Source organism: Juglans microcarpa x Juglans regia, chromosome 2D (assembly GCF_004785595.1).
Source record: "Juglans microcarpa x Juglans regia isolate MS1-56 chromosome 2D, Jm3101_v1.0, whole genome shotgun sequence".
NCBI classification, from domain to species: Eukaryota; Viridiplantae; Streptophyta; class Magnoliopsida; order Fagales; family Juglandaceae; genus Juglans; species Juglans microcarpa x Juglans regia.
In genome coordinates, this window is record NC_054596.1 from 554,958 (window position 1) to 567,641 (window position 12,684).

Genomic DNA, 12,684 nt, shown 5'->3' on the forward strand with positions numbered 1-12,684 from the left:
CCCCGGACCCAAAAGAAAAACTACATCACAGTTGTTACCGTTGTACTTGTCAAAATTCGGAGCCCATTTAACCATATGTTTAAATATTACATATAAAAAAAAAAAAACTCTTTTTAAAACTTGAGTTACTGAGTATGGCTATTCTGCCGCTCATAATACCCGTTCGGTTTGACTGCATTTTATTTTTTGTGTTTTTATTTTATGTTATTATTTTCTCATATTTTTTAATATATTTAAATATTTTTAAAAAATAAAAATATATATTAATATACTTAAAATTACTTTTCTCATCATCAGATTAAAAAATAAATAAAAAATATTAAACAATCAAATCAAACGGTACAGTTGAGACGGCAGAATAGTATTTTCATAAAATTTAACCATGGTTTAAAAGCTCAACCAAAATTCGCTACTTCATGCTTTCTCGCTTTCTTCCGCAGTAAGAAAGAAAAATTCTCACTTTTGTCGTGTGTGTGATATGATAATGATGTGAAAGAGGGCACGTGGGGTTGGCAGTACAAAAGATGCTTACCCCCTCGCATTTCCATTCATACCCTTATAACTTGGGCAAAATCTCAATTTCCAACTTCCCAAGCAATAACACCGTAGCATTTTTCCATCCATCCACATCCGCTTATTATTATATTAGATCAATACCATACATGATCTTGATCTAAAAAAAAAAAATACTATACATATTTTATTTTTATTTTACTATATAAGATATAATATATTTATTATAATTTAATAATTATTTATTTTTTTAAAAAATAAATATAAAAATTGATAGACAAAATCAACTCGTGGAATAAAGATAAAATGTTAGTATCATATACAGAACTTTTTTATTATTATTCTATTCTCTTCCTCTCCCGTACACCGCATAAGGGACCACTCTCCCACAACGGACCAACCTTACCCAAAGACATGGAGTCTTGGAGCGGCTCCACCAACCATGGGCATTTTCGTAATCCCAAATAATACACCCACGTTCCATAATTCCATTCATCGCAATCCCAAAAGTACCCATACCTGAAGCGTGCACACCACTACTGCAAAATTAATGGGTAGTACCGTAATTTCATTCCCACATAATATTAATAACAATAAAATCTAAAAAAAAAAGAAAAAGAAAAAAAGGGAAAAGAACGTGAGTGATCTTCTGCGTTGCAAAGCGCACACACTCGCTCAACGTCACACAAACGAAAAAAGAAAAAGAAAAAGGGTAAGGTGTTCCGCTTCGAGACGTTATCGGATTCCAAATCCCGATTTCGCCGGACTTTTGGGGCTCCGTTCACGTCCGCACTAGGGTTACTGTTATTAGAGCCTGCGCACACGAGGAAAATTCCTCAATCCCCCTCCCCAACACACAGACAGACTGAGACTGACATAGAGATAGTCAGTCACGGCCAGCGAGCGAACGACTTCATTTCCGAAAAGACGTCGTATTCACTACTTCAAGAAATAATTCCGATCGTGCCCAAGTTACGGGGAATTTTCAAAGAAGTTAGATAAATTTTAAGTGTTGGTTTCCGAAGACGTTTAGGGTTCTGTCTGATTCGGTGAGGGCTCGGTGTGCTTATGAAGTTGAACAATTCACGATCTGCGATTCCGTTCTTTACTGAGGCCCAGTTTTCTAGAGTTTCATCATGTTTACCACCCCGCAAAAGTTGTGGCCCGGCTGGTCTCTTACGCCCGGAACCGCTGGCCATAAGACTGCTACTGGCTCCACGCTGAATCAGGATTCCGGAGAAGCCACCGCTGGAAAGGGAAAGAACGCAGCTGCTCTTGTCGAAGTCTCTGCCGCGCTAATTCGTGCTTGGTAGGAGAAAATGGTGGCTTCTTCGAGGCGTCCGGGGACCCGAATTCGCTGGTGGAGAAGGTTTCGAAGCTTGAAAACGAGGTTACTGTTTTATAATTCGCTTATAAACACTTAAATTTTTTTCGTTGGTATTTTGTATGTTGATTTGTTTTACAATTTGGGTTTTTTTTTTTTAATCTCTCTCTCTTTCTTTCTTACTTTCTTTTAACATTGGTATTTATATGGGGTTTTATTGCTTTCAAATTTCCATTAAATGGGACGAAGAAAAAGCATTACCATCCTTTATACAAAAAAAAAAAAAAAGGCATTACCGTCGTCTCTTTTCCCACATTTGACGATTTTTTTTTTAACTCTTTTCAACTCGATATTGGAGTTGGTTGGTAATTTTAGATAGAAAAGGAAACTTCTTCAGTTAGTTGGCATGTTGTTACACTTCTTTGGTCGGGTAATTCAAGAAATGTTGCACTTTAATACTAGGGTAATCTGTCTGCCCCGGCTATATTTTTCTCTGTTCATTTTTTGGCACATTCACCAAGGATATGGATTTGAGATTACAGAAGCCTAGTATAGGCTTTTTGGGGAGGGGGGGTGGTGGACAAATGGAAGCTGTGACTGTTACACAGCGTCGAGAAAAACTAGGAAATGGTACTGTATTTGCCTTTACAAGATTAAATTTAAGTAAAAAAGAAGTCTCCCATTCCTGTGTACATTGGCATTGCCTAGTTTCATTCAATCAATAAAATTTCTTACTTATCCAAAAAAAAAAAAAAAGTCTCCCATGAAGAATTATGTTATCCATACACAAGGTTTAGTAATAAGCCTCTCCTCGGTCATGCATGTTTAGGTGTTTGCACGTTTTCGCTTTACTGCATTTGTTCCGAATCCACATTGCGTACATTTTATATTATTTTGGGTCCTAAAACATGCTTTCATCATGTGTTATGTGTTCTTTAAACCAGAAATAATGAGTTCACAATCTGTATGTCTGAAGATTTGGACGTGTAATCCACCATTCTCCTGAAGTCATTAAGTTGCGTGGTGGTCAAGAGATGTTTTGCACCAAACAAGTAATTGCTCATTTTTTTCCTCATCCTGTCACCAACTTTAATGTTTTAGGGTACGACATCAAATATATTTACCATATTAATGACAAGTTTAAGTCTGATTAAATTTACAAGAATTAATAGAGCCAACACTAAGTTAATTGAGATTAAACTAGTTGTAAAAAATCTAACTGAGATTAAAGTTTCGTCCATTTGAGTGGTAGCAATTCACTTATAAAAAAAATTGTGTCAGAAATTCACTTGTCAAAAAGAAATTTGAGTGTCAGCAATTTATGTGCATTATCAATTACCTCTGCCCTCCTGATACCTCTTTCCTAGTTTATGGGCAGCCACTGGCCTGCGCTCTGCCTCTCTGGGTCTACCTTTGTTTTTTCTTCTTTGCTGGGTTCTCTTCTAGATTTTTTTTTTCTTTTCAGTTCCATTTGTTGATATCTTTTGTGGTATATACATTTGTGTCATTACTCAATTCTGGGGCTGAGTCATGTTTTTGTTTCTGTAATTTTTTTTTTGATAAGTAAAAATATTATATATATCAAAAGGAGTAATAAAGTACATGGATGTATACAAGAGAACACCTTGCACATAATAGAAAATCCCTAATAACCCAAAAAGCCCGTTATAAACAACCTAAAAAACACCAAGCCAGACCCCAACCCATTGTTTCCCATAGAACTAAAACTCTGCCAAAAAACTCCACCCTAACCCCTTGTTTCCCTTCTTCACAATGCCCTCTCTTTAGACTTCCCTCTAGTTGAGCTACCACCCTTAGCGTCGTAGTTGATTGCCGAAAAAAGACACTGTAGCTCCCTACTTTTCTTGAAACTTGATTTGGTTTTAAACGCTTGGCTTGCCTGGATGGAATTAGTTCTTTAAATTGGTCTTCAAATCCTCCATGTGAAATTCCCATATACTGTTGAATCTCGTTAACTGTAGGTAGAATCCAATATGCTATTGGTGGAAGAGAGACCAAGGAGCCACAATATCCTAGACACAGTATCCAGCTACACTTCCGACTCTAGGCAAGGCATCAATGCCAAATCCATGTTCAAATCCCGTACCTCCTCAGCAACTCCATTGGTTATCTCCAATGGTATGACATCAAGCCCTTCACCTCTGGTGACCTTTTATGTGCAATTTTTGTGGGTCCCTTCACCAATGTATGACACCATTTTCCTTCAACTCCGACAAAGGAGCCGTAGTTTCTTTGGGTACAAAAGTCACCTGAGGCGAATGACATTCTATTACAGATGTCTCTACGTTGATACACGACGTAGAACCCACTTCAAATAACCCATACTTCCTTTTGACCTACCATACTCTTTTGGATTTGGTTATAGAAATATGGCCGAATCTGATTTTCTGCTTTCTTTTATCTGAGTTAAAAGGATTCAAGCCTATCTTAGCCTTGTTCCTTACAGCCCTGTTGCCTCCAGTTGAAAGTAGGTCTATTTTCGTAGACAAAAAAGCTACCGCTGCCTTCAATTCGACAAGTTAGGTTTCCATCTCCTTTAAAGAATTATGCATCGCGACAAGCTGGTTCTGAGGCGTGATCTGCAAACCACTTACATCATTCCCCTCACCATGAACCCCCAAATCATGACCGGTCTTTAGAGCTGCCGCATATGATTGCCTCGCCACCGTGGATGTACTTGAGTCTTTATGATTCACCTCCAAGTTGATGTTCTTGTTCTTCTTTTGGTTTTCCGTCTTTAACCCATCAGCAAAAAGCATATCTGCAGCTTTGCGTAATTTTGCAGCAAATTTCTCCCAACCCAGACCTTCATACACGTTAGGGATGACTACAACAATCTGCCGGCCTCCTCCACCATATTCGGTGACAGTTATAAACCTACAATGCTTGTTGGAGCATCTTTGAGCCATGAATGTTCTGTTGCCTTCGCGCAAGTGTTTTGTGAAATCCAAAATTCTCCCCGCTTGTACTACTTCTTCCATTGTAGCCATCAACCATTCTAGACCACTACGACCCATCACTACAAATCTCCACACCCTTCTGCTCCTCCACAATTTTTAATGACAATCTCCATGATTCTGGCAAAAGTTTAAAAGCCTTCGATTCCACCCAAAAGCGCACCAGCTAACCCATACTGATCAACTCTTGACTTCAGATGCAGGGGCATCCCATGCTAAAATGTATCATTCTGTCGAGTAAAAGCAATGCACGAAGGTGGGTAGAGTTATCAGGTTGGGAAAACAAAGCCCAAAGGCGCACCAAGTTGGTAAAAACAGAACCCCTTAACTGAGAAAACGGAAACTTCCAGTCACTGGAGGATGACTGGCGTCGGAGACCCCACAATGAGGTCACCGGAGTCTGTAGCACATGTATGTAACGATGGCTAATGCAAAAGCTCAGGTTGCGCAAAGTAATGGAGGAAGTAACTAAAAAATAGTAGAATACTCCCAATCCCTGGCAAAGAATCGACGTCAGATGCCTCACAACGAACTCCCTCTAGGTCCAAGTTTGTGGTGGTGTTGAAAGTGCACGGTGATAGTATGGCACCTTCGACAAAGATGAAGTGAAAGAGCCAGTTTGCCGGCAAGGACCGATGTCGGACAGCCCTCAGCGAGGATGCCGGGGCCCACCGCCTCGTCTGTGATGGAGGAGAGATATCACACTCCGATTGTTGATGGGTGAGGGGTGGCAGCGGGTTGGTTGAGTTAGGGCTTCAGCTTCATTGTTCACCCATGGCCCTCGGGGAAAAAAAAAAAAAATCTGTAATTGTTTTATTGTTTTATGTTATCTGTACTGCTTTGTGCCATTCAATCTTTTACTTTATAAAAAAAAATGTTAGCTGTACTGCTTTCCATTATACTTATAAAAGAAAAGTTGTACTATTTTCCTTTCTTCACTTGTTTTAATAAATATAACGCTTTACTGCTTAACTTATTTACTGATGTGTGGCCAGCTTTTTGACTACCAATACAATATGGGGCTTCTCTTGATTGAGAAAAAGGAGTGGACTTCTAAGTATGAAGAACTCAGGCAAGCATTAGCAGAAGCAAAGCATGCCCTCAAACAAGAACAAGCGGTCCATTTAACTGCAATATCTGAAGTTGAGAAGCGGGAGGAGAATTTGAGAAAAGCCTTGGGTGTTGAGAAGGAGTGTGTGCTTGATGTATGTTCCTTGCTCCTGATACACCCATACATAGATGTTTATTATTGGGCAGAAATGTCGTATATTGTTACTGATAAAAACTAAATAATTAGAAGAAATACATATATTTCATGGGATAACATATTTTGTCAATCTAATTTAGTTCATCTTAGTACCCGTTAGGTTGCAGCCTAGTTGTCAAAGTGGAGGCTTGGGATGAGTTGTAGATGCAAACATCCTAGATTTGATTCTGTACTAGGAGTTTCTGTAGATTTCCTGATACACATTCTTGCAAGCGAGGTTGTGTATTTGGGGTCTACGTCCCAGTGGTGGTCTGAAAGGCGCTGCCTTGTTGGAATTGGACCCCACCTTGGTGGGGTTCCATCATCCATGTCATAAAAACGAGTTCATATCACCACCTACCCAAGCCCCTCTTTGAAAAGAAAAAATCATCTATCGAGTATGTCTCAGCTCTCTCTCTCTCTCTCTCTCTCACACACACACACACATAAAATCTGTCTGCAATACACAATATAAAAGAAACGAAGGGAGCTCTATTGGCTAAAAGCTCGGTAATGACTGTGGAGATGATTCTTATATTCTAAGTTGAATTGCTCTTATTATGAGAAGCAATATGCATTATCTGTCAGGTTTTTTAGTTGCAGATTATACGTGTGTAAAAATGAGTAAATTCTTCTTATTCAGTGAGCTCATCTCTTAACATCAAGTCTTGTGCCAATGATTGCGCTGTATTCCATTTGATGTGTTTTTTTTGTTGACAAAATAACAATACTTTGTCATGAACCTAGCTTATCTGTTAAAATGCTAAGTTTGATCGTTTACGTTATCGTTCATTGATGGAATTTGATATCACTATTGTAGAAACAAAAAGTGCAGGTGATGCTCATATGTGGAGAATGTTGGTTTTGCAGCTTGAGAAGGCTTTGCGTGAAATGCGCTCGGAAAATGCAGCAATCAAGTTTACTGCTGATTCTAAGTTGGCTGAGGCAACTGCTTTAGTCACTAGCATTGAGGAGAAATCTTTGGAGGTAGAGGTGAAATTGCGTGCTGGTGATGCCAAGCTTGCTGAGGTGAGCAGAAAAAGTGCAGAAATTGAGAGAAAATCACAGGACTTGGAGGCTCAAGAAGCTGCACTTCAAAGGGACCGCTTATCCTTCATTTCTGAGTAAGCTTAACTCTTCTGACCTTTGCTATATCCATACTCTTGCTCTTGAATCTATCTGCTACTGAGTGCTGTAATTTTTTTTTTTTTTGTAAAAGGTTTTTACAGTTAATTAGTGAGGGCAATTTTACATAGTTCGTTTTTTTCTCATTTAATTAAGTTGTTTGTACTTCTCAGGCGAGAGTCCTATGATTCTACTTTGTCCAAGCAAAGAGAGGACATGCGAGAATGGGAAAGAAAATTGCAGGAGGGAGAAGAGAGGCTGGCCAAGGGTCAAAGAATTATTAACCAAAGAGAGGAGAGGGCAAATGAGAATGATAGGATTTTCAAGCAGCAAGAAAAGGACCTTGAAGAGGAACAGAAGAGGATTGATGCAACCAACATTAGCTTGAAAAGGAAAGAAGATGACATAAACAGCAGGCTTTCACATTTAACATTGAGAGAGCAGGCAAGTATTTCTCTGTGCTGAGTGGTTGCTAAATCTGTTGAATTATGTATTAATATATAATTTTAGCAGGAATTTGATGCCATGAGGACAAACTTGGAGATGAAAGAGAAAGAGCTACTTGCATTAGAAGAAAAGCTCGATGCTAGAGAAAGAGTAAGTTCTTACACCATGTTCTTATAAGTGGAATACTTTTTAAGAAGCATTCACCAAAGTTAGTGCACACAATGTGCATCTGTCATCTTGCTAGCATGTGCTTTCTCATTTTATATTTCATCTAGTGTGTGTTGGCAGCAGTAGAATTAGTAATTTTGGAGTGAATGAGATCCCATATTGTCTGGGAAGGAGAATTGCTTGCTGTGTGTAATAATCCCAAGGGGTTCTAATTGTAGTACTACTCTTGGAATATAGGCACTAATGTGGCATGGGTTTTCCTTGAGTCATTACAAGTTCTCTATTTTGGCACTTATTAAAAGGAAAACTCTTAAAAGAAGGTCTGCATGCCAGCATAAGAAAGTTGGTCTCACTGTGTCAGATCGGAACATCATTAGCTATCATATAAAATTATGCTGCTGACATTTTCTTTTCATTGGCTTGTTTTATGAAACGTCCACAGACTGAGATTCAGAAGCTTCTTGATGACCACAATGCTACTCTGGATGCAAAGAAGCTTGATTTCGAGTTGGAAATTGATCGAAAGAGGAAATCACTGGATGATGAGTTAAATAACAAGGTGGTTGAAGTGGAGAAGAGGGAAGCTGAAGTTAATCACATGGAGCAGAAAGTTGCGAAAAGAGAGCAGGCATTGGAAAAGAGATGGGAGAAGCTTAGGGAGAAAGAGAAGGACCATGAGTCCAAGCTGAAAGATCTGAAGGGAAGGGAGAAGTCCATCAGATCTGAGGAGAAGAGTTTGGAGAATGAGAAGAAGCAAGTGCTTGCTGATAAAGAGGTTGTGCTTAGTCTCAAGGCTGAAGTTGAGAAGACTAGGGCTGATAATGATGTAGAGCTATTGAAGATACGTGAAGAGCAGCATCGGCTTCAAGTGAGTGAAGAAGAGAGATCAGAATATGTTCGCTTGCAATCTGAACTAAAACAGGAGATAGATGATTACAGGCTTCAGAAAAAACTGCTTCTGAAGGATGCTGAAGATTTAAAGTTGCAAAAGGAGACATTTGAGAGAGAATGGGATGAGCTGGATGTGAAACGAGCTGAGATTGAGAAAGAGATGAGAAAAGTGACTGAACAGAGGGAAGAAGTAGAAAAACTGAAACACTCTGAAGAAGAATGGTTAAAAAATGAGAAGTTGGCAACACAGGAGTACGTACAAAGGGAACTGGAAGATCTTAAAGTGGCCAAAGAGTCTTTTGCTGCTCAAATGGAGCATGAGAAGTTAGCAATTGCTGAAAGAGCTGAAAGTGATAGAAGCCAAATGCTTCATGATCTTGAGCTACGGAAGAGAGAACTTGAGACTGATATGCAGAATCAGCTAGAGGACAAAGAGAAAGAACTGCGGGAGAGGGAGAAGCTATTTCAAGAAGAAAAAGAGAGACAATTAGACAATGTTAATTACTTGAGAGAAGTAGCTAGGAGAGAAATGGAAGGAATTACACTTGAGAGAGTTAAAATAGATAAAGAGAGACAAGAAGCTGATGAAAACAGAAAGCATCTTGAAAGGCACCAAGTGGAAATGCGAAAGGACATTGATGAGCTTGCTGATCTTAGCAGGAAGTTGAAAGATCAGCGTGAACAATTTGTTAAGGAGAGACAACGCTTCATTTCATTTATTGAAAAACTCAAGAGTTGTCAGAGCTGTGGTCAAATCATCTCCGAGTTTGAGCTGTCTGACTTACAATTTTTAGAGGAAACTGAGAATGCAGAGGTTTTTTCTCTGCCAAGACTGGCTAATATTCATGTGAAGGAAGGTGGCCGTGGAAATGCGGCTGCTTCTGAGATGCAAAACAATGAGTTATCTCCAGTTGCAGGTGTCTCAAGATCTCCAGTTTCTGGTGGAACTGTATCTTGGCTACGCAAATGCACCTCCAAGATTTTTAATTTTTCCCCAAGCAAAAAGATTGAGCCTGCTGCTGTTCAGAGTTTGATAGAGGCAGCGCCTTTGTCTTACCAGCATGTAGATATGGAAGAACCATCCAAGAGAGTATCTAACCCTGCAGATGATGCAGAGCTATCTCTTGGTGTTGCGACTGATTCTCTTGACATTCAGAGGATCCAATCTGACAACAGCATAAGAGAGGTAGAAGCTGGCCAAGATTTATCAGCTGATGATCAAAGCAACATCAATAATAAGGCACCAGAAGCTACGGAAGATTCCCAGCCGTCTGACTTGAATGGAGGTCAGCGCAAACTTCGCAAAAGAGGGAGGCCTAGAGTTTATAGGACACGTTCTGTGAAGGCCGTTGTCAGTGATGCTAAGGCTATACTTGGAGAAGCTTTAGAACCAAATGAGAGTGACTATCCAAATGGGAATACGGAGGATTCTGGCTATGATAATGCTGAAAGTCATGGTGATTCTGCTCTTGCAAGTAACAGACTACCAGGAAATGCCAGGAAGCGGAATCGTGCTCAAACATCTCAAATCATGGGGGATGAGCATGATGGTGAAGATAGTGGAGGACATTCTGGTAGCATTGTGGCAGGCCAGCACAGGAAAAGGAGACAGAAAATTCCTCCACCTGTGCAAGCTCCAGGTGAAAAACGATACAATCTCCGGAGACCCAAAACGTAAGTTCTATAATTATAACACTCTCAAGTAATGTGATACCAATCAACCTTAAGAAAAAGTGGGTATACGGTTGCATTCTAGTACAAGTAGATTGTTTTTAGACTTCTGTGTATTGATTATTATTATTATTATTATTATTATTATTTTATAGTTAATAACAGATTTTATTCCAAGTAAATAGGCATAGCCCGAGTACACAGGAAGTATACAAGTGAGTACACCTAAATACAAGCTAAAGCAAAAACAGTACTAAAATAAAACATGACAAATGTTCCTGTCCCTTAAAAGATTATTCACCCAAAAACTGAAAGTGCTAAAGAAAAAAATCCCCAAACTCCCCCATAGAACGTTCACAATCTTCAAAACACCTCCCATTTCTTTCAAGGCATAAGCACCAAAACAAACATAAGGGAATCATTCTCCACACTGCTGCACTGCCTCTACATCCCACTGAACCTTGCCAAGAAGCCAAAAAATCCACCACATGCATAGGCATCACCCAACCAATGCCTACCCTTGCTAAAATCTCATTCCACAAAATTGTTGCCACCTCACAGTGAAGAAAAAGATGGTTAACAGATTCCTCATCCTTCTTACACATAAAACACCAATCAATCACAAAAAAAATCTCTCTTCTTCAAATTATCGGTGGTTAATATTTTCCCAAGAGACCAACCAACAGAAAAAAGCAACCTTACTAGGCACCTTTGCCCTCCAAATACATTTCCAGGGATAGTCTTTAACAGATTCACCATCCTTCTGTGTATCGATTATTGAACATACAGCTTCATTTTAATTTTGCAAAATGATGTCTATTCCCACCCTCAATTTCCCTCCTCCCAATTCAAATAAGAAGGAAAATAGAGAAAATAAGAGTACTCTGGGGGATTTGAGGATGTGGACCATCTAGGTGGTGTGCTTAGTTAAAGTTAGAGAAAACAGAGCAGAGCAGATTAGAAAATATATCACTCCAATTAATTGATTCAGGAAGAGGCCTTGTCCATCTGTGGTGTTTAGAGAAATATAGGGGAGAGGGGGAAGAGAAGAGAAAAGATATGACTCCAATTAATTGTTGTAGGAAGAGCCTTTATTCATCTGTGGTGGCTAGCTTAACAGGCCACCATTTCATTGTTTTATAGCAAGGTCTGTTAAGTTTTCTGAGGCGTATTAGGCTATTGACTTCTAACTTTGCAATAATGGTTTTCAGTGGAGTTACTGTCGCCTCTACCAGAGGCAGGCCTGACCTTAGCGAAGAAAACAAGGTAGAAGATACTGATGGTGTTAGAGTGATGGGGGAGGAAATTCTTCTCTCTAATGCTGCTCCTGCACATTCAGTTGGAGCTGCTAGTGAGAATGGCGGAAGCACCCACTTTGTTCAGGTAAGGGATTTTGGTTTCTTCTAAATCTCACTAGTCATTTTATTGCCCTAGTTAACATAATAGAGTCTTCCTTGTAAGTGACTATGGGACACCCATGTGAGTGGTGGTGCCATTTCTACTGGCTTTCAAAAGTGTCTGAATTGTTTTTTCTGATTTCACATCTCTACTTTGTGCGACAGTCTGGGAGAAATGCAGACTCTCAGGTTGACAAAGCTGATACAACAAAAAACTTGGCTGAGAACGCAGCTGTAAGTGAAGAGGTGAATGAGACACTGGAAGGGGTAGGGGAGTACTGTGATGGAGATGAGTACAGGAGTGAATCCCATGGTGAAGATGCTGCCGGTGTTGATAGTGTTGATGGGGGCGATGACTATGAGGAAGAGCCTGAACATCCTGGTGAAGTGTCAATGGGAAAGAAGCTCTGGACTTTCTTTACAACATAATGATGCCGGATCCTGTTTGCCATATTGGTGGGCTTTGAATGGATCTGGACCTCGCTTAGATTGCTGTTAGGAGTTTCCTGACGTGTAGTAATGTGTATTAACAATTTAAATGTAGCTAGTAGATCGCAAGTATTCAGGTTGGGGATTGAGTTTTGCTCTGCCCTCTCTATTTCTCTTTTTAGGATTTAGAAAATAGGGGGCATTCTATTTTTTAATGACAATCCTAGATATTTTGATGTAGTAGTAACCCAGTGCATATTTAACGCTGGACACTCGGCTTCCACCCTTCCAATTGTTTGTATCAAATGTTTGTATCCCTACTGGAATGATTGTTTGAACCCTGTGACCCGAATTTCGTCTCTCTCTCTCTCTCTGAAGTTATGGTCTAGAGTAATAAAAATAAAAATAAAAATAAAAAAATGGTTGTGGTATGCACGTAACGTTTTGAATGTTGAGGTTTGAGGGAGGACAATATAAATGTAATCTAGATGCTTA

The 12,684-nt window shown here is 39.5% G+C and overlaps 1 protein-coding gene across 1 annotated transcript; it reads left to right on the forward strand.

Annotated features, from left to right (window-relative positions):
- The first annotated feature begins 1,182 nt into the window (after positions 1 to 1,182).
- On the forward strand, positions 1,183 to 12,530 carry LOC121249575 (protein CROWDED NUCLEI 1-like). Its single transcript, XM_041148292.1, has 8 exons — positions 1,183 to 1,903; positions 5,811 to 6,020; positions 6,932 to 7,185; positions 7,360 to 7,630; positions 7,700 to 7,783; positions 8,244 to 10,366; positions 11,575 to 11,746; positions 11,926 to 12,530. The coding sequence occupies exons 2-8, from the start codon at positions 5,832 to 5,834 to the stop codon at positions 12,187 to 12,189; spliced, it is 3,357 nt and encodes a 1,118-aa protein (XP_041004226.1). The 5' UTR covers positions 1,183 to 1,903; positions 5,811 to 5,831; the 3' UTR covers positions 12,190 to 12,530.
- Positions 12,531 to 12,684: the final 154 nt, after the last annotated feature.

What these genes read in the sequence shown, in the direction of transcription:
- LOC121249575 (XM_041148292.1), top strand. Translation starts at nt 5,832, where the DNA reads ATGGGGCTTCTCTTGATTGAGAAAAAGGAGTGGACTTCTAAGTATGAA. An exon ending in AGCTCGATGCTAGAGAAAGA is followed by an intron (nt 7,784 to 8,243) that starts GTAAGTTCTTAC and finishes AAACGTCCACAG; the next exon opens with ACTGAGATTCAGAAGCTTCT. An exon ending in GAAGCACCCACTTTGTTCAG is followed by an intron (nt 11,747 to 11,925) that starts GTAAGGGATTTT and finishes TTTGTGCGACAG; the next exon opens with TCTGGGAGAAATGCAGACTC.